Source organism: Lonchura striata, chromosome 1 (genome assembly GCF_046129695.1).
Source record: "Lonchura striata isolate bLonStr1 chromosome 1, bLonStr1.mat, whole genome shotgun sequence".
Taxonomy (NCBI): domain Eukaryota; kingdom Metazoa; phylum Chordata; class Aves; order Passeriformes; family Estrildidae; genus Lonchura; species Lonchura striata.
Window position 1 is genome coordinate 9,683,828 of NC_134603.1, and position 22,651 is coordinate 9,706,478.

The window sequence follows — 22,651 nt, forward strand, 5'->3', positions numbered from 1 at the left end:
AAAGATGGAAGGGTTAAAATGCCCTCAGACTCCACTCTTCTCACTGCACTTGGAAGATTGATGAGTCTTTATGATGCAAGGTCAGCTGAAGTTTTCTTTCATTTTCTTTGAGGGATCTGTAACGACATCTCTTCTGCCGCACATCCTTATTCCTACTTGTCTGAACCGTCTGTTGAACCTTAAGCATTATTGTGTGGAGGTCTTGCTTTTGTCAACCGTCTTCTGCTTCTTACAAATGTGCTCAGAAGTGATTAAATTTCACAATCAGTCAGCCCACAGCAGTGTCTTCATCTCTTCAAACTGAATTTGAGCATGGCAGTTTGCTGTTATATAAAACACCTGTTTTATATATGTTCTGTTCGTCTGTGTATCTGCATGTACACTGCCTTACAGTATTCTCTATATTTTGTTGACCTGTCTCTATATTGTCATTTCATTAGGAATAGAGATATGGGTGCATGATGCTGTGAATCTCTTGTGATCTTTCTCTATTTCTTTCCCTTTAAGATATTCTAATTTCTATAGTCCAAAAAAATCTGTGCAGAGTAGGCTTTCATTTTTTTGGTCATTTTCTCAGCTAAACCTGGCCTTGATGCTAACAAAAACGAAGAAAAAAAATGAAAGATTAGTGGGTTTATACAATTATCGATCAACTCCTAGTGCTAGTAAAAAGGCCTTGAAAGTAATTGAAATAGGCATAGCTTAACAGTCTCTTTAAAACTTGTTTTTTTTTTCTTATGGTAATAAACAATCTACTTTTAGAACAGTTTCTCACAGTTTTTTGGGTTTTTTTAAGGATTTGATATGGTGTTGGGAAAAGCTGTAATTTTATATAACACAGTTTAACAATAAGCTTTCGGTGGAGACAAGATTTTAAAAATCTGCTGTTCTATGTATGATTCAATTATTATGTAATTCTTAATTTACAGTTGAGACAATAGGCAGTATTGCTCATAAATAATGTATTTTAGCTAAAAAATGCAATGATAGATTTAAATTATACTAGGATGTAGTAGCATTTTCCAGAGGTGTGTCAGTCTTGGACAGAATAAGCATTTAATAACACTAATTAAGCAGCTTAAAGGTCACTGTCAGCAGCAGGCTTTGAGAATCGTCGAAGCAGCAACCCAGCAGTGAATCACTCTGCATGTTTGAATACTTGCCAATAGAATTTAAATTATTTCTTTACCCAACACAAATTACAGCAAAATTTGAGCAATTGATCACACGTATCTCACTTTTAACTCTAGTGATGTTAGGAAGCATGTGAAAAGAAATCTCTGGAGTGTTCTTAAGCCAAACTGAAATTTATCCCAATCCACACTCATTACCTCAAACTTGTGTTCTATGAGCAGCCTGAATCAGTGAATTGTAGATGTGTTTATGTGAGTAAGACACAAATAACCACTTTTTATATAGGCAGTCACAGATATTATCAACAACTACAACTACAGCCCAAGTATCACTATGTGCTCTTGCTCTGATCGTGAGGTAAGCCAAGAGTGCGAGTTCTTGTCTGAAATTCAGGTATTCCCAATATAAATGGAGGTTTCTGTTATTGAAACAAGTGTCTGGGCTGCTTTCATAAAGCAAAGAAAATTGGAGAGAAGTTACTTTATTTAAAAAGCGTAAAGGCCTCCTCCTCTAGAATGAATTTATGGCTGTTTAAGTTGGATTTCTTCCACGTACCTTACAAAAGGAGTAGCTGAAAGCATAACATGGTCACTGGATGTGCTGGTGGAGGCACCTGATGGACCTGTCAGGATGTGAATTAGGGAAAAACAGCACATTAAAATGTGTCTTCAGTAGGTGTATCTTAGTAGTGGTTGCAGTGAAGCTTAACTGTGAGCACAGAAATTATACTAAAAGCCTGCCAAGGTGACAGACAAGTCCAAACAAAAGGGTGGAAATTAGTTCAAAACGAAGGTACCCACATGTTACAGCTACCCCACCGTTATTGTTGCTATTTCTGTGCTGAGATGCCCCAGCACTCCCCAGCAGTTTTTAAGCATTTGACCTTTTGTTTTCCTATTTCCTTCCAAAACCTGATGCTTGCAGTATGAAAAAAAATAATTTTAAACCTTCCTAAGGTTTTCTAAATGGCACAGATTAAAAATTTTCCTTATTTATAAAATGTGTCTGAAGTTGCAGTTTTATTATTTGTTTTAATTCATCTTCTTTCCATTTCAGATGTGAGTTTGGTTAGATTTTTTTTAACAGAACTTTGTGTTTGTTCCTGTATGATGAATGGTTATTGTCAGCTTCAGAAAACTTCAAAAGCCCATTATAGAATTCATAGCTGTGTCTTCCATGGAGCTGCTCACAAAAGTGTAGGAGAGATAATAGCAAGAATCAATATTTCTTTGTGCTTGCATAAAGAAGTCTTAAGAGATGCAGAGCAAAGAGGGGGAAAAGAGACAAAATGTCGTTAGGACTTATTCTTGAGACTATAATTTGTATGATTTTTTTTTATTTTTTTTAATTTCTAAATACAGAGAAGCAGTTTTCTAAAGTATGTACATGTATATGAGAGAGAGAAAATGATGAAACACAAATATGAATTTCATTGTTATATTGTGAATATAAATGCAAATTCAGAGTCTATTTTTTCAAAATACTACAGGCACCATGGCCATAGTGGTGATATTATGTGATGTTCATCTACCATGAGTTGTAAAACACTTCATACATTCAGCAAGAAGACAAGCCTTCATATCAACCACAGCTAAAAATAGAATTTTAACCAAAATATAGTCACTTACTAGGATGAACTGAGATAATTTGCATTGTATAAATAAAACTAAGTGCTCATCAACAGAAGCAGAAATACAAGGTAATTCTGAGAAATAAATTTACACACCACCATCTGATATGATCTTACCCTTTAACAGGGACTTCAGACACACTCATGCCCATTCAGCCACCAAAAATTGATAACAGCTTTTCTTCCTAGCTCAGTTTAATAAGAGATAGGAGTACTTAAACAAAAGTAGTGTCACAGCATGTAATAATATAGCATTTATCCACTTGCCTTGATTGTTTCCTCCAAGGCCAGGATATGAATTCAGACATATCTAGAACCTAAGCATGAGAAAAGTTTCTTTGATACTGTTTTTTTCTCCTAATGTTGATAATAGTTATTTGCTTGACAGAAGAAGGGAGGAATCAAGTAGAGTGTCATCCCAAACCTTCTCTACTGAAGTCTTTTTTTTTTTACTAAACAAACAGGAAAATTGCTTTTCACTTTGAAACAGAGGGAAGATTTTCTGCCTTTATTTTGGGATCTTAAATTACTGTTAATAAAATGGGATATGAAATACTATCTGTGACTACAGAGTACATCAACTTGATTTTAGGATTGTAAGGAAAGTTGTCACCTGGGCTTTGGCAGTGGGTACTTGAGACCCTTCCTGTGTTTTAATGTGCTGGCCAAGATTCATTAGAATATGTTTGTTTACTACAGTTTGAATATAAAGAAGTGAAACCTCCCTATAGCATTTGCCCAATGTAATCCTGTGATACGAAGAAATTGGCTTTCCTGGGGTATCTGGTGACAAAATATCCTAAGCTCCTGTTTCAACAATGCCCAATAGGAGATAGAGCTGAAGGTCTTTTTAGGAAGGACCTATGGAATAACTTTTCTCAGGCCGAATTTTATTTCCCACCCAAAATAATGCTGAAATGTCTGATTCTATGATGTATGAAGGTTCACATCCTTTCCATTCATTAACATTTCTTAACCCTTGGGAATATTACAGTGGTAGTTTCTTTTCCCATTCAAGTGGGAAAGAGCTGCTTCACTGTGGTTTGTGTCATGAAATGGCACCATAAAATGGGAATGAGTTATTCTCTTTATGAAAGCAAACTCTAACTCTTTGCTGAAGATGAAACACCCTTCATGCTATATCTGCTAGAATTCTTTTGTGAAGCAAAAATATTTTCATTTTTTTCTTTTATTAGTCATTGAAATACCAAAGGAATAATGCATTTGAGATGGTATTTTAAATACTAATATGAATTACATTTAAATTAAATCATATAGTCTAACTGTAATGTAGATTGGCTGAAATATACCAGTAGTGAAGAAGAACATATTATCTGAAAACCCATGCTGAAGTAATCAGAAATGTCACCTTCTTCACTCCTGACTTCTTGATCTGTTCCTTAACTACACACATCCAGTAACTTTGAGATAAGAAAAACTTCACTAGTCCTGCGTTGTGGGTTTTGTTTTCTATGGCTTCCATTCTTATTTATTAAAACACACCATTGAGTCAGATATCCTGCTGTGATTTTGGTGTGTACTCCCCTCATGCATGCTTTAATAATTAAATATCATATTTGGAAAGTGGAATATAGTCCTAATGCTTTGTGCAGCAACAAACCTCCCAGCCTGTAAAAAATAAGGCATTAAAATGCTCCCCTTAATGTACTGTATGTGTCTAGTGGAACAGAGTTACTATTTTACACTTCTATAGATTTCATTGAATGAATTGCATGGAATGGTTTGCAGTGCAACATGAACTAAAACATTGCATTTTTAACCCAAGGGGACCAGCAGGTTTATTCTGTTTGCATGTGCTTTCCCCTAGACTCTGGCTGCCCTAACAAGAAATTCAATAAATCTGCTTCCAAACCATCTTGCACAAGCTTTGCATGTCCAGTCTGGGCCTGAGGAAATTAACAAGCGAATAGAGCACACCATCGACTTACGGAGTGGCGATAAATTGAGAAGAGAGCATATCAAGCCTTTTTCACTGATGTTTAAAGACTCCAGCCTGGAGCATAAGGTAGCTGGGGCTTGGTAGCTGCATTATTCACAACTCAAATTGTAATAAATGTTCACTGAAGTAGAAAAGCTGTAGGTTCTGGCTTGTGTTGGTTTTTTCCTGCTTTCTTTTTCTTTTTCATTTTGTTTCAGTTTTCAAAAGGTGGGGCTGAGCTAGAGTTCATAATACACAGTGACATGATGCAGGTGCTATAATGCTGAAATGATTGCATTTCGTTGTTGGAAAATATGTACACTGAACAAACTCATTTTCTGAAAACAGCAGCTACTGGCTTGGTTGAACTTTGTATTGAGTACAAGGAGTTTTCTGTCAGATGACAGGTTACTTTGGCACTAACAGTAATGGAGCACATTAAAAAACTTACATTTCTATTCAAAAAATATATATCTATATTTTTATAGATATGTTCCTTCCATTTAGTCATAGAATCCCTCTGATGTCCTCTATGCAGCTGCAATATTTATTTCTAGTCAAGAGTAATTTTTTCAACTCTCTGTTTTAAACATCCTTCTTAAAAAACCTGTTTCTAAGAGCTAAATATGGTTCCTGTCTTTGCTGCTTCTCAACAGCAATATGATCTCATTAACTTCTCTTTCAGACTACATCCAGACGTAAGTTATAAGTTTTAAAAGATAAGGTAATGGGAGAACACTCCTTGAAAGCTGATGGCACAGGGTGAAGTTGCACAGATCTCAAATAATTTCACTGACTTTCTTTGATAATCTCATATGCTATGACAGTGCAGCAACAGCAGGTCTGCAATACTATGTGCACTTGACTGAAAGGGAATAAAAATAGCGAGGAATTGAAAGCATGGAGGCTCACCTCTCCATCATCACTCTAACTTCCAATGGAAAACAGACATTTTACTTGATTTATGAGAGACTAGGCCTCAGCAAGACTGATTAGTGAGAGTTATGTCATGACAACTGGAAAATAAAAATTCTGCTTGAAGTATACTTAAGCCCTTATTGCACTAGTAATCTTGTAGAAGAAACAACAAATGTTTGCTAAAACAGAAATACAAAATTGCATTTCCTCGTGAGGATATTTACACTGAGACACAAGGTAGAATCCCCAAAACCAAATTATCCACAAATAATTATCTGCTGAAAATGAAAATGTGAAGATACTTCTTTCAGGGTAGTCATCGTGCAAAGCTGACAGGGACCCAGAGCAAGAGAAATTCAAGATGTCCTATATCAAATGAATTATTACATAAAGTCCCAGAAGTCATGATAATCTTTAATCTTCTCAAGAAACAAAATAAAAAATATGGTGAAAGAATCTGATTTTTTTGGTTAAAGGAGGAAACAGCCTGATCACAAACAACTTGATGAATGAGCAAACTTGTTAGGGGCTCACCTCGCCTTACTGTTCTATTTAATCACATAAGGCCTGAGCATGGGCTGGTGTAAAAGGGCACTGTGCAGAATCAGATCCCATATGCACAAAATAAACTTTCTTATTATTTTATGTTTCACAATTGTTAGCCACACAGAAAAAATATAAGGGTAGTCTAGAATTCAATTTAAATGCAATTTAAGAAACTAAAAAAGATCCATGTCCTAATCTATCATGTTACATAGGTCAGATCTAAAACACTAATAAAGATTTTAATTGCATCTGAATGAAAAAAAAGCCTATTTAAAAGTTAAAATTTTAGCAGGTTTGCTACATTTTCTTCCCAGTAAGATATTGCTACATTTTCTTCCCAGTAAGTGGAGAATTGTGCTGCAGTGTTTGGAGAATTATGCTTTCATTCAATATTTCCTTAGGTATTAATTCCCAACTATTGCACAGGCAATAAAAACATAAAACTCATTCAGCAAAGTTGACTGAGTCTTCTTTCTGTTCCATAAATTAATCTGATTTCTCATACCAGGAAGGAGTAAAGTTTTACAAAATGTCACCACTGCTTTGTTTGTTCTGGCACATCCCCCACCAACAGCTGGACAGCCTCTGGTCAGCAATCTCCTTGCTTCTGCTCAGGGTGCTCGGACATCACGAGTGTGCTCAGATAGTGATGGGGAATGTACCAGGATACAGAGGAATGATGTGGATTAAGGGAAGATGAATCATAGTGTCCCCTTTGTTGTAGACAGGAGCAATTATCTTATGAAAAGCATGGGAAATGTCCCTCTCCTCCTCCATGCCTGTACAGTAATTACAGGTTTGTCCTTATAACCTTAGTGTTTAACCATAGGTTTCAGGAAGTCATGGAAAAAATAATTTTTGAATTATTTTCCTACATAAAGTAGATATTTCCTCCATCACATCTTATTACTGCCACTTTCTCCCTTCTTCTAGTCCATTTTGGAAACACAGAAAAATCAGATTTAAATAGCTGAGATCCTGGCCAAGAAGTGTTACCTTTACCTTGTTCAGTGAGAATTGTGTCAATGTTCTGTACCTCAAAGAATAGAAAAGTGAGTAACCACATGAACAATAAACTATATTTCTTCTCCCTGCATTAGTAACAGGACTACCATGGTGTGGGATCACTGGATGACATGAATGGATCTGAAATTTAAGACTGGGCTTCTGTTTAAACAGTCTGCATTGGTTCACATTTTTTTTAACTATAAAGCAAGTCCAGATATCTGGTTTACACTAACCATGAAATTCCTATATTTCTTCCTTTAAGATTTCAAAATGTTAGGAAAAAAAAAAAAAAAAACACAAAACAATTCTGGAATCAATATGCACAAAAGTACCATGGAGTGATCACAGATCCTGGTTTATATTGGTTTAGATAACAGCTATGTCAGCGCAGTTTAAGCCACTGGAACATCTTGCCATTCCTCTCTTTTGTCATTGCTTTTTGTCCTTCTTTGGTGATAGGATAAATGTGTATTCCACAGCAAGTAGTAGCAGTTACATTAGAGAATGGGTTAACTCTCTGAGGCATTATGTGTATTTCCACAGGAATTCTGCAATATTTCATTTTTCATAAGATTTGTGCAGGACCACACCTGGTATATGTTATAGATTCTTTACTGAAATGGACTAGTCATTACTAAGCTGTGTTTCACTCATTAATGCTTGATATGTCATTTAGAGACAATTCACACTCAATTTAACTAGAGATTTTTTTTTCACAAATAGCATGTAGGCAGATGGAGCAACTCATCACAGGAAAGTACTTCTGATGGTAGCAAGAAAAGATACTAAAATTTCCAAGTATATAATAGTTCATAGGAAAATCTGATACTACTTCAGATTATTCCAATAATTAAAAGATATCATCATGATGATCTCCCTAAATATCAACAACTTTAAAATATACATACCATGTACTTTCATAAAGGGTAAAGCAGAGGTACAGGACAGGGAATTTTACATGCTGGTAGGGATTTATTAAAGAAAGTTTCCTGTGTAAATGTTTGTATAAAGATATTCAAAGTCTTCCTCCATATTTGCATTTGGATTAGAAAACAGGCTAGGTTTAGACATTAAACATTTATGTATTTTCTGTGAGGTGAGCACACTGGAAATATCAAAAGAGCTTTGAATTTCAAAGTACATGTTTTCTTAGTTCAAATATTAGACCTAAATATCTGAGTTTCTCTGTGTCAGAATTTCTGACTGGTAAGAGAAATTACATGAGCATGAAAACAATTTTGCTCTTCCTGCTTGCTGTATCTCAACAGACACAGGCATCACCTCCTTCCTTCAAATAAAAAACTTCCCATTGCGAGGAGGTCTGCAAGAGACCCTGAGCAAACTCTGTGCCTGTTCAGCAACATTTCTATTGTTGGTCAGCAACTGGATCTCTGTCTGCTCTTTGTTCTTCTCAGGAGTTCTTTTCCTCTTCTGTCTTAGACTTCTTGAAACATATTCTTCTATTCCTCTCCTGTATTGCAGAAACTTTTACAGCATTATTCTGATGAAGAACAAACGTGGTCTCCCTTTTCATCTCTAAGGTCCTCTCTGAGTCAAAGAGCAGCAGTCAGGATAAGGCCAAAAACTTTCCTCCCCAGTGTAAAACATTTTCTTTAGGGGAACATGTGAAGCCTGTCATATTACTGGTGCTTCCCTTTCAAAGAGGCTTTGGAAGAGAAAGGTGAGGAATAAGCAGCATTACTCAGCAGAAGGATCCTGGCCTTTCTTCGTTTCAGCCAGCAGGGTGGGCAAGCACATGGATAAGCAGTGCTGGTAAATGGCCCAAGCCCCACGGGAGCCTTCACCCGGCCATGAGCAAGTCACACCAGCACAGGTGGCTCTGTGGGGTACTGCAGGGAAGGTTTTCGCTGCAGACAAGGTCACATCGCAATTCTTCCTACCACTCTACACAGCTCTGTTTGGCCACATGCCTCCCCATGATTTCTGGAGGGCCTTCAGGCTTAGTGAATCCTTCAATTGCTTCTACAAGTCATTAAGGGGTAGACTGCTACAGAGCTGCTACATTTATCATTTATGTCAGTGCTGCCTAGGGATGCCAACGATTCCTCATCACAATGTTGCCACTGATTAGAACACAGCATCCATCCTTTTGACATAATTCTCAACACAGTAGGCCGTTCTATGTTTGTGTTTCATTCATCTAGTTTGCCTTAATTTCCCTATGGAACAGTTGGGATTTCATGTTATATTTTAAGGAAAATACCTTTCTTTTTCCCTATTTGAAAAAAGCCTCTGGTCCATTATTTATGCAGACTGATGCAGTTCTGTTTCCTTGCACACAAAATCAGGGTCAGTGCCTCTGGGGTTCCAGCAGCAAAATGAAGTGGAATTACCTGTGGCCACTATCAAAATTCATGCCAAAGTGATACTGCCAACAGCAGACACAAGGTATAATCACAGGAGAGGAGGAGTCAAAATGAGGAACAACAGCAAATGAGCCCCATCTCTTACTCATGGCAAATAGGAGCGGGGAAGTGAAATCTTTTTTCCATCTGGGAGCTTGAGACTGTTTTGATCAGATGCTTATGTTGAGACAATGTCTCAACCAAAGGTCCATGTAGGGAAAATACTCTAAGTCTAGCTAGGATCTCCCTTCAAGAGCAAATCAGCTATGAAATCCAGTTCAAAGCTGAACTCTCTCAGTGTATGTCCTTGACACATTTCTTAATATTTTTTTTAATATTATAATGATTTCTAGGCATTTATAACAGCAGTTTTCCCTATTTCCAAATTTCTGGAGAGAGATTCTGGTATCTGATATTGCTTTAACTCTTATAGCTTTTTTTTCAGCCCTTTTAAAACAGCAGAGCTTTAAACAAAATGAAGTTATTGTTTAGAGGAAGAAAAACTACTGGGACAAGCCTTTGCAGGGTTTCTTATAAGCAAAGAAACTTTGGTGGCATCCATAAAGATAAAGAGAATTACAAAACATATTCCTATGGACTAATCTTCATCTGCTGTAAACAGATGCAGTTTAATTGAATTAGCAATGATAAATAATAGCTGAGGACTTGGTTAATATTTCCATTTTAACTGATCCACTGTGGTCTATCAATGTGTCTGTTACTCCACTACTTGGTAATTTCCATTAAAAAAAGAACCTGATAGTATTCTCAGTTGTTTGATATGCTGGAGAAAAATATTTTTTCAATAAATCTTTATAATAATGCACCTCAAATAGTCTTTTACATTTGGCGAATGTCTATATCACCAAGTTTCCACACAGCCTCTGACTTTCTTAGGATACAGAGTGCCAGCATCCCAGCATCCCAAATAGTCACAGAATGTTCTAACTGCATAATTTTCTTAAAAAAAAATTATAAAAAATAACAGACCAGCCTCAATTTGGCCACCATGGAGACATCTCTGTGCCATCATGCATGCAGAATCACAGATCATTCCAGTGCTTGACTTCATGTGAGAAAATTCATGGTTTCTCTGATTATTAAGTATTTTATAAGCAATTAAATATTTAGCAGCACAAGCTCCTAGTATCTACCTCAGAATTTCTAAAGTAAATAATTTTGAACAAAGCAGAAAAATTTTGTATTGCAAATTACATATTTTTGCTCTCTTGGTTAAAATATTTTATCATATTATTAACAATTTATTTGATGGGGTTTTTTTTCTAAGAAAATTCAGGTTTATTGATTTATTGGCGCACTGTGTTAATTTTCCCCATGCCTCCTATTACATCAGGCTTAATGAAACTACTTCATGTATTAACAGCTAATTTACTTTTCCATGTGTGTATGTTTTTTTTTTTTTTATTCTAGTATTCTCAAATGCGGGATGAAGTATTCAAATCAAACTTGGTGTGTGCATTTATTGTTCTGGTATTTATCACTGCTATCCAAAGCTTGCTCCCTTCTTCCAGGTAAATACAGAAATTTATCTTTATATATCTGAAGGTAGTATTAGGGGCACACATTTTTAGGATTGATGTGCAATGAACCAATAAAATCTGCTTGTTCCCTATAAGTGTTTGGAAATATTTGTTCACTTTTTTTGCAATACTAACTCCTTTTTTACCACAATATCTACAGCTACATGTTTTCAAGTGAGACAGCAGTATGTACTGATGTTATATTGTTATGTTTTCAAGTAGAACTACCAGCAAGTTCAGTGGAAATTGAAGTTACAAAAATTTTCCACAGTGTGTCCTGGTGAAACATGATCCAGAGCATTAGCTGTGCCTCTTTGCTAAGTGATTGATAATCACCTTGGGTATCAGTGGCTCTCTTGGTTTTGTTTAATAAATGCTTTGTAAGAGAATTGCACTGCTTGCTTTGCTGCTGACAATGTGATTTGCCCAGCTGGGAAAAGCAGTCTCAGGACATTAATAAGCAAGAGGGTGAACTGGTAGATCTGTTTTCACTTTGCTCTCCTTTGAGGCTGACCAAGAAATATAATCCTAGCAAGGTGATGAAAATCTGAGATATAGATGAGACCTCAATGTCCACATTTCACAGACTCAAACATATCATTTGGCATTTTATGTCTACAATTTAATAATGAGATCACAAGAGTATGTGCAAGGACTGAGGTCAGTTTTCTAGAATGGGACTGCCACTGTAACAACCCTCTGGTCCCATTTGGTCTTTGACAGAGCAAGTGTTAAAAGAGAATGCCCAGAATAACATATTTCTTAGGTAGTTTCTAGCACTCAGATGAACCTTGACTTCTTGATGGCTGACAGTAGAGTACAAGAAATAAGATATTTATTGTGTTAGAGTAGTGCAGCAAGATTTCTTGGGTCATTTCTGGAAGACTTGAGTTACCAGGTTGATGTCTGAGAACACCAAAGAGGTGGTTAGGTGCAGGCAGGCAACTACATTCTGTAGCAGTTGTGTCTCATATGTTTTATAATTCTCAGCTGAGAAAGTACCCAGAGTAGTATGTGACCTTCTGTTGTTCCTTATGTGCTATATTGCCCGTAGCAAGTTTGTTTGCTTTTTAAAAATTCTTCTCCCAGTACACAGTTAAAGTTCTTCACTTCTGGAAGATGTTTTTGTTTGTTTGTGTGTTTGTTTGGCTTTTTTCCTCAGTATGTACAAGAAGATTTATGGATCCTATTAACAGAAGCCGTTTTCCAAAAAAATTTCTGCTGCTATATCAATCACTGCCATACCAGATAAAAAAAAAAAAAAAAATAGACATTTTTTTCTACCTGCACAGATTCATCTCTGTTAACTCCTGTGAGGACGTTTAGTCCACTGGAGTGAGGGGGAAGGAGTCACACAAACACATTGCCTCTAGCTGTCTCAACTCCTAGTTTCTCATCTTGGCAGCAATCTTGTGTTTTTCCCTGAGGACCTTTTTGTCACTGAATGTTAAAGAGGCTGAAAATACAAATAGGTTAAAATTAAGATTACATAAATTCCTACAAGAAAAGATCAGCAGAGGGTTTTTTGAAACTATGACCTTGTCTTCAAAGATGTCCTGAAAGGCTGATTGCTAGAACGTGGGGAGATATTTAGGGAAAGAATATTTACCACTACCCCTTTTGTGAGAGAAGCTTTGGAGACATATGGGTGTTTTATGGCAGTTCCTATGTCCTGTCAGGAGCTGAAGATCATTGTCAAGGCTTAAAGAGATAAATTTTGGTCTTGTTTTTTTTAAGGTTCTGATACTCTACTTCAAAAAGTGTGTTTCAGTTTTTAAAGAGCATGCCTGTCAACAGATGAGCAACCCTAAAATAACAGGATAGGGGTTTTGAGTGAGAAGGTTTCAATATGCTTAAACATATTGGATGAGAAAATAATCTGGAAGTTCAAATTTTCTAAGTTCCAGTTCTAAAAGCAGCTCAAGGCATGAGCAATTGAACAAACTATCACAGTTAGACAGGATTTGGATTCAGAGAATCCTTGAAATAACTGCCTATTCATTTGTTACGCCTCTGGTAAATATCAGAGAAGTAAAATACTAGGGTGGAAAACCATGGAAATAGTTTCCCTGAAACCACTAATAAACTATAATTCAGTCGTCCTCATGGTAACTTACCCACTTCCTAAAGACACATATGAGTTTTTCAATGAATGTTTCAGATTTCTGTTGAACAAGGATGAAATTTTGTATTTGCTTAAGTAGACATGTGAATATTTTTTGAGCTGAGTTTCTTGGTCTCTGAAAATTTGGTGAAAATGCTATTTAAATTGTCATAGAACATATATTACTAAGGTTCTTTGGGGAGTTTCCCAGAGAGTTTACCTTAGTCTGTGTGTTAAAGAAGGGAATCATATCGCAAATCTAATAGGTGTGGAAGTTTCAGAATTTTATCTCAGTTTATATCTGTCTCCCTAAGGATAAATATTTCATCCATTCATGCATTTTTCCCTGACAGGGCAGATGCATGTAAATTTAAAAATCTTTACAATAGTTTTTATTCTCTGAAATATGGAGTTGGGGAAATTACTGTAAGAGATATAAAGTAATGCTATATTTTTTACCATAATTGTCCTTTATGAAACCATTATATTACATTCCCAACTTTGCAGTGATTCATATTCTCCATCTGAGAGGCCAGGGAGTGTCATCAATTTCCTGCAATGAACTATTTATATGTTCACATGGACAGAAATCTTACTAGACTAGACTGCTGAGATACTCTTATTTCTGCCCATTTGTCAGTGGGTTATTCTTGTGAAGGAAAAGAAAGCAGATTTCAAATTGTTATTAATTTAAATACTAGCATCTTCTGGTTTACATCAGTTTTCCTTCTGTCTCAAATCAGTTGATTTGGGGCTGAATGAGGGAAGGCAAAAGCCCTTTTTAGACTTCACTTGATCTTGACAGTAAGAGAATCCCTGAAAAGAAAATAAATTGGTCTTGAACATCTTCTTGAATGAAAGGGCGATCCAGCCCGGTGTCCTAGTTCTGGGAGAAGTTCACAGATAGAAAATTATTAAAGTTTTTTGTTTGGATTCCTCTAACCTTATCAATGCATTTTATTGTACTTGGTCTTATCAGCATATCCCATCAAAATCTTAGCAAAGATACTTGTTCATCTCAGAGGTCACACTATGCCACCTTGAGTTTAGTTTTTAAATCAAGCAGGCTTAGACAAGACACAAGCACATCAATCTTCAGTTGAACAGCTACAGTGGAAAAAAAATTCTTGCCTATAAATTTATAAATTGCAAATTTACAAATGCAAGGTCTGTTTCTCAGGTACATAAGCAGGTTATTCTACCATTTTGGGTTTATATCACAGACTTAGGTGTGTAGATACTCCCTGTTTAGTATCTTAATTCAATAACATGGGTCTTACATGTAGAGTTTGGCACTCGAAAATAAGTACTTATGTTTAGTGTCCTCAGGCTGGATCTCTTGAGGCTTGATCCTAATCTTTCTGAAGGCCTGAATTTGGTTTTGTTCAGAGCTGGATCAGGCTAGGTTAGCAGAACTGGTAGGCTACACCAGCATATATAGACTGTCTATATATAACTGAGGTATAGTTAGAAACTATCAGTTCCAAATCGGATCGCTGGCACTTGGCTTTGCACAGCAAGAAGGCTGTTGCAGAATACTGCTGGTCTGTGGGAAACCGAAGGAATTAATCTTCCATCAGCCTTTGTCAGTGTCCATAAACTGGGATCAAAGTATTGCCACTAAAGAATGAGTTAATCTGAATCCAAGTGACTGCTATCTGCATATACCTATGCAGTGAGATTAATTATATCCAAAATACAATAAGGGTGATAAGGGTGATAAGCCCTCCCGAATCCCCTGACTAGTTCTACATGGACACATTGTCAAGCTTTTCCCTTGAGTGATTGTGTTGGGATTTAATGCTGGATTCTCTTTTTTTTTTCCCCAGAGTGATACCAATGGTCATTCAGTTTTCTATCCTGATTATGCTGCACTCTGCTCTTGTGCTGATAACTACGGCAGAGGATTACAAATGTTTACCCTTAATGCTCCGGAAAACTTGCTGCTGGATTAATGAGACCTACTTGGCAAGGAATGTCATTATCTTTGCATCCATTCTGATTAATTTTCTTGGAGCCATCATCAATATTGTAAGCTTATAGGGAACCAAGGAATATTATACAGAAAAAGATGATTTATGAATTATTAAGCTTGCTACAGGACTTGTTAACTACATCTATAAGCTGTGTCTGATTTAGATAATGTAAAAAAGGCAGAGCATCACAGCTTCAGGAAATTCAATCCATTGTTTGATCTATGTATTTCTGAAATATCTAATTATTTCTCACTCATTAATATAATCTATTTTTAAAACCTTTTGTCAAGTTTCTGTCCAACATATCCACTCTTTGAGGACCATTTGTAATTTTCTGACATGCTGAAATATTTCCTTAGAGTCTGTCAATCCAAAAAATGCTTATGGATGTCAAATTCTTCCTCTCATAAATTCTCAGCTCATCTTTCAGTTCTACTATTATTTAGATTACTGAATTGCTAAAATTACTACAATTGCTAAAATAATAATTTTAATTTTTACAATTGCTAAAATAATAATTTTTAAAATTCCAATAAAGCCCTGATTGTACTGATGTATTCAGCAACATGAGAGAGCTTCGCATAATTTAGGCAGATTATAATGTCAGACAACCTGACAGGTGCTGAAGTCTGAGCCAAGAATGTGGAATATATCTCACAGAGAGATTAAAAGTATTACTGATAGGAGAGCAAGTAAGAGAAATAAAAATGCATTTCTATAATTACTGAAAAAATATAAATACCATAAATGTCAGGAAGTTCAATTAAGCTAGAAACTTCCTGAAGAAAAGGACAGTGGTGCATTACAATATAAATCCCTAATCAATGTTTTAGAATTTAGAAGTTTTAAAATCATATATAGCAAATTACTTTTCAGGAAAGTTTTTGGTACAAGTGGTCTTAATCTTAAAAAATATGTCTAACACACTATCTATGCCAAATTTGTTACTTCCCCTGATTTCTTGTATATTATTTTTTAAGATTTGTTCTCTGAAATTTTCTGGGCTGGTTAATCCAAAGACAGTCAAAAGAAAATTACATTTTACTGTCACACCAGTGGTTTTCTATAAAGCAGGAAACAGTCATATGTATTGTCATATATTTAGCTGGACAATGATTTGAGTCTATAGGAAATAACAATATTAATATACTCTCATTATTTTATATGTCAAAGTTCTTCCATAATATGAGTTTATTCAAGAGGGACCTGCATGCATTTTAGAACAGGTAATGCATCTGAGCCTTGCAGCTTTATGTGTTCATTGAGTTCAAATGCAGCCAGCTGGAGGGGTCTAAGACTCAGATGCTTTCTGAGCCAAGCTTTGGTTTCACCAGGGGTGCAAATGAGTCTTGTGAGTCTTAAGTGTATTCTTATTGTTATAAAATTAAGTTTCTGATCCTGAAAGTCTCTTTTAAAAAACGCCTGTACTTGTTCTTGTGACATTCTGCTCTGCAGAGAGGTCTTCTACACCTCATAAATTTTCAGAAGGTACCATTAATTGTCTGGTGTCACAGAAGAGTGCAAAGCCAGCCTGGTAATACTCCTGCACTGCAGGATGGCTGAGTGGCTAAAAGAACAAACAAGAGTCCCAAGTTCAAAATAACTGGAATTTAATGATAAGAAATTGGGCCTCATTAAATGAATTATTTAACTATTGGGTAAAAAGACCTCTAATTAGTTTGTACACACCAGGTTGATGACATGACCTATTATAGTCATCCAGAGTAAATAAATATATGACAGGAGACTCCATCTGCTTTAAGTGTCAAAACATGGAGCAATTAATGATTTTTTCTTCATTGTAATACCATAGTGTATTCCAACTCGACAATGCTTTGTATCTAATGCTCTTGGTATGAAATACAATTAAAATCAATGCAGGTTATAGCAACAAAAAAGCAATAATACATTATCATAACCATAGTTTCATGAGTGAATTTTTATTCCCTTCCATTCTAAGCATCACAGTTGCTGTTCTGGGACCACATCATGTTTTGGTACAACCAGGTCTGTGTGAAATCATGAAAATAAAGGCTGGATGTCCCATATCCAAAAGGATAACACTATCCATAGCAGATTAAAACAGCTTGCAGAAGGGGCACACATTCAATCTGATTTTGTGCTCGCAATTAAATAATTTTCTCTATAATTTATAGCAAAGTCTAAGCACTTTGAGAGGTCATTTTTAAGAGTCCAATATGAGTCCTCTGGAAGTCCCAGAGGAGCTCATCTTTCCTCTCTGAAAAGAGAGCATAGTGAGGCTATTCAGATGCAGAATACCTGCAGCACAAATAGCTCCCCCTTTTCCATTTCATCTCCACAGTATGAGTTCTTACTGTCCATTTATTCAGCCCTTGGTGCCAGGTGGAGAGCTGGCATGGAGAGCAGCAGGTCAGCCAGTCCCAGCCCTGAACCCAGACAGCCAGACAAGCAATTAGTTACCAGTGCACAATGTAGCCCTGATTTTGTTTTATTTCTTCACAGCTGTGGTGTGATTTTGACAAACCAATAGCCCTGAGGAACCAGACTTTCAATTCCTCTGCCTCTTTTACAGACATCTGTTCCTGTCCTGAGGTATTTCTGAGGGTACTTTTGCATCTGAGGTGTGGAGCCACAAAGGTTATATGGCAACCACTACCTTGTGGTGGAGTCAGGAGCTCAACACTGTGAAGAGGGGAACATTTCCATATGGTGATAGAAAAAGCAGAGACTGGTTACAGAAGGAATTAACCTTAAAATCTAATGGGGCATTACAAATGAAATTTAACCTTTGAACATTATACAGAATCTTTATACTGGGAACACACCCTGCAATGATTCAATGAACCTAGTTCAATAAAGCACACTACCTAATTTGCATGAATGTAATGGAGAGCAAAACTTCTTACATGACAAAGACAGTAGTTAAGATTGCTATGGCTATTTTAAGATTGGTTTTGGAGGAAAAAAAACCAAAGAAACCCTCTCTAAGATGAGCAAGCAGGCAAGAAAATCAATGTGTTGGTCATGTGTGGATAAGAGAAGTATGTTGCTTAGAAAGTCATATGGCAGTGTCATGATACTGCCAGCAGTATGCTCTCAACAGCAGGGATGCAGACTTTCCTACAAAGAAACTGTACTAAAGCAAAGCTGTACCCAGAAAAATGAATACTATCGCTCCTCAAGCTGTGTGATTGGAGTTAATTTAAACTACATTTGGACTGTGGGTGTTGATGTTGCTATTTTAAGTCTGAACAGCTCATGACCATGATTGTCTCTCTCTATCCAGTATCAGCTGCATGGATTGCAGTTTCAGATGACTAATCATTGAGAAAAATGAGACAATGAAAAGATTAGAAAATAAGATATGTATAAAATTTCCAGGCATCACATTTTAAGAGAGAAATGTAACCACGCTAGACCTACAATATGAAAAAATTGAAAAAAAAAAAGTGAAAAAAAAGTCCTAATCTTTGGCTTTATCCTCTCTCTTCAGTATCATGGGAAGAATTAAAGTAGAAATATTATTCTCCCATCCTGAGTATTTTGTGGGTCTTGTGGAAATTTAGACTCCAAAGGAATATAAATTGTTTTCTCCCAATAGACTTCACAGTAGCAAACTACTGCATGCAGCATCTCTCCCTTTCTCTTTTAATTATAGAGGATGCTGTTTCCCTTATAATGCAATGAAAATTCTATAAAGGCACAGCAAACTATCTCTGCTGATGTGGAGGTATGAAAAATAGAGAATTTGTAATTTCACTTCTATTTTAACAAAACACTTATTTTCAAAGTGCCCTGGGCCCTTAAAGGACTTAGCTGAACACTGAAATCCAAAATAATCTTTCCACACTTCTGGTTACTTGATTGTTAACATAGATGCTTATCTCTGATCACCAAAATTAACCAGTGCTGTTTTCTGTTCAGTATTTTGTCTTCACTGGTGTGCTGGCTATGGTGACTTGTGCAGTCTTTCTTCGTCTCAACTCTGTCCTGAAGCTGGCAGTACTCCTCATCATGATTGCAATCTACTCTCTGCTGACTGAAACCATTTATGCTTCCCTTTTTCTGCAATATGACAACTTTAACCACAATGGAGAGTAAGTGTTCACAGCCCCAGCTTTTTCTTAAGCTGATGCTCCAAGTCTTGCCAGAGTATGAGTGTATTGCATAGCACCACAGTTAAATATGGAGTGATGGTTGCAACAGGCAATGACTGATTCAAAATTATTCATAATCTGTTTCTTTCGCAAGCCTTTTTATTAAAATGTTCACTTCATGAGGGCATTTAAATATTGATCAGGACTTGTATTTTATGTCTCCTATAGTCTATCAATGTTGACTAAAAATATTCATTGCAATGCCCATATCTTGGTCATTTCTATTCTTGAAAACTCCAGAGATGCCAATTAAAATTTCAGTTTAAGCAAACAGGAGTGAACAATTGATTTTTTTTAGAATAAAATCCAAACAAATAATGTGCAGTTGTGAAAAATATAAGGAACACAGGCATGATTTGTAGAAGAGTACCTGAAGGACATGCTCCACCTCCTCCTCTTCCTCCCAGGTTTCTTTGCCCAGAAGAGGAACTGAAGAGAGCAGAAGAACCACAATGATTTGCAGAGTCAGAGATGCAATTAGTGTTGCAATAACTGAATCTAGAGCAGCAGTAATTTAAATCATTCAGAAAAACACTTCAGTCTTTGATACTTGACCAGGGTAGTATTGCAGTTGTTTGTGCTTTTAAGTGCAGATGAAGATGCTCAGAGTGAGAGTAAAGCAGGGATTTGCAGGACAATTAATTCTCACAACAGCCACGTCCTTACTCACAGTGAGGCTCTGCATATCTTTCCTTACTTGCTTCCTACAGTACCAAGGTACCAGAGACTTGGGGTGTAATTCCTTTTTCTAATGTTAATTATCATCCTACAGACATATATCCAGAACAGATCCCAGCAAATCTGACAAACAGCAGTAAGCAAACCTTTGGCTAAGTAACTAGAAGTAGAAATCATGATAATTGTCACTAACCAGGCATGGCAAAGAATCTCCTTTGTGTGAAAAACTTGAAGAATTCAGAGTAGCCCTGTCAATAAAACTTGATAGTGACTGTTACCACAGAAGAGTGAGAAAGAGGCAGGAATACTCCCCAGAGTAGCCAACAGCGCAAGACATAGGGAAATCAGTTGAGATGCTCCTCTCTTACAACAAGGATATGAATTTAAGCTCTGATATTAGGGAGAATGAAGTTCAAGATTGTGTGCCCTAAAATTGTTTTTTGGCTATTGGGTTTTTTAGCAATATAAATGATTTGAATAAAAGGGTTTGCAGCTCCTCACAAAATTCATCCAGCTATGGTGAGTATAGCTACACCACAATATACAACAACAGGTGAGTTTATGACTAAGACCTTTAAGGCTCTTGCCTTTAGCCAGTGTACAAGGGGTCCTTTTGGAATGTGTTGTATTTTGGGCAACTTCAAAATAGGTAACATTTGAATTCCAGCATATTTGCAGATGACAAGGTCACTTCCTGCTTGCTTTTGCTTTGTATTGATGACTCATCCCATAGCAGCACATTTCCAGCACAGTAAATTCATTAGGACCACAAAGGCAATTCCATTATCTCTCTCACTAGAAATTTTCCTTTTGGTTTAGTCTCAAGTTCTGCTCTTTCTTTCTCTATTTTCTCTGTCATAGGAGTCCTCTGACAAATAGCATCCCATACTTCTTTAAAAATTACTATGGAAAACAGACCCAGTACCTGGACTTCGCTTTGTTCTTAGATCCCAAGGCAGACTAAAGATTGTCCCAAAATCTCTTCCAATCTCTGGTCCTTATTTACTCATTTATTATTATTTTTAAATTTTCAAGTTTTTATCACCACATAACCACTTCCTTTTCCCATTTTCCTTTCAACAAGATAATTGACAAGTATCTCTGTTCAATTCAACTCCAAATTTATTTTTTTCTCCCATTTGCTTTACTATAAGTTTGGCTCTACCATTTCCCCAGCTCTTTTGTCTGTTCCCTGGGAAACATGCTTTAAAAAAAAAAACACCCTGGCATGCAGAGATATTTTCTTCAGTTTTTATTCATTTTTCCATATAACTGTAATTTCTCTCAAAATTTGAAACTCCCTGTTACTGCTTTTAACCCCTCTCATTTTATTTTAAACTTTCTTTGTGCTACATACACAGCACCTATGTGATTTCATACAGCCAGTACCTGCTTGGCTCATCTTCTCTGCTTCCCTGTGGTCTGCAAAGGTTTTCTTTACATCCCTTGTCACAGGCTTCTCTGGTTCCTCTTTGTAGCTCAGTAAAACCAGTCCTAGATCCTGCTTGCCATTTTTTTGGTCCTCTTTTAATCCATGCTATATCCCCGTCATCTCCAAACCCTTCTCACAATATGGGGATGTTTCATTTCAGCTCCTGCCTTGGACTTCATCCTTTAGCCTTATTCACTGGGCTTTTACTTTCACAGCCTGGAAGTTTCCCTTTGTCAACTCCACCTCAACCTTTCCCCCCAACGATGTCACCTCCTGCACCCCACAGGAGCTCTTACCAAGCTCTCAAGAAGAGACTGACTGACACACAGCTTGCATATCACATTTGAAAGTGAAAGCTCATCACCTCCTGTGTACCTCCTGTAGGCTACAATTTAGTTACTTAAGATGTGTCTCCAAACACGGAGATCTCCAATTACACTCCTGTTCCCTTGAACTAATTGCTGCTAAATTAAATTTCAAATACAGAGTATTTTTTTTAATGAACAACAAAATTACCACTTATTAAATGAAACTTTTGAACAATTACAACACTGGAAAATAAATAACTATATTTTATTTTATTGTTTGGTTTTTTTCAGCACAGACTTCCTGGGTACAAAGGAAGCTTCTTTACTACTGATGGCAATGTTCCTTTTAGCTGTATTTTATCATGGTCAACAGGTAATGCAAACATTTTATTCAACCTTTCCCTTTGTCCCTTGCAATTACAAGATGTGACAACAATTACTTTTAAAATACCATCTGCCTTTTTACCCTCTTGAGAATATGACCTTTTGCAATTTAATAAACAATATGCAGAATCTGATTAAAGAAACCCCACATCTGACACTGTCTAGCATTCTTTAAAAAAATGTGCAATATTCTATTCAGCAATACTCAAATTATACTGCATTTTCTATTTGAAAGAACAAACAGAACACCATTATTTTAGACATGTGTGCAGTTCTGGAGGCACCTGACAACTTCAGTGCACTTGAGTAGGCAAAAAACCCAAAATATAGAAAGGGAATAAAACCCAGTAAATAATGAAAGTACTGTGAAATATCTTACTCTGTTTATAGAGAAAAAAACAACAGACTCAAGGAGATGAGAAAAATTTGGGTAAAGCACCAGTACTTACTCATCTGTGTCATGGACCAGTTACAAGAATCCTTTCACATGGACCTAGATCTTAAACAGAATTTAGGGGCCTTAGAACTTTAGGACTGACATCCTTGAG

The 22,651-nt window shown here is 36.4% G+C and overlaps 1 protein-coding gene across 2 annotated transcripts in view; it reads left to right on the forward strand.

Annotated features, from left to right (window-relative positions):
- The window catches only part of ADCY8 (adenylate cyclase 8), a 117,268-nt gene that overhangs the window by 76,802 nt on the left and 17,815 nt on the right, over positions 1-22,651 (forward strand). The window contains exons 8-13 of one of the 2 annotated variants that reach the window (XM_021542360.3): positions 4,593-4,790; positions 10,973-11,073; positions 15,016-15,217; positions 17,647-17,736; positions 19,069-19,241; positions 22,011-22,092. In XM_021542360.3, the coding sequence (XP_021398035.1) occupies positions 4,593-4,790; positions 10,973-11,073; positions 15,016-15,217; positions 17,647-17,736; positions 19,069-19,241; positions 22,011-22,092 (846 nt within the window). The remainder of the gene's footprint in view (positions 1-4,592; positions 4,791-10,972; positions 11,074-15,015; positions 15,218-17,646; positions 17,737-19,068; positions 19,242-22,010; positions 22,093-22,651) is intronic. The other variant, XM_021542361.3, reaches the window with a different exon arrangement.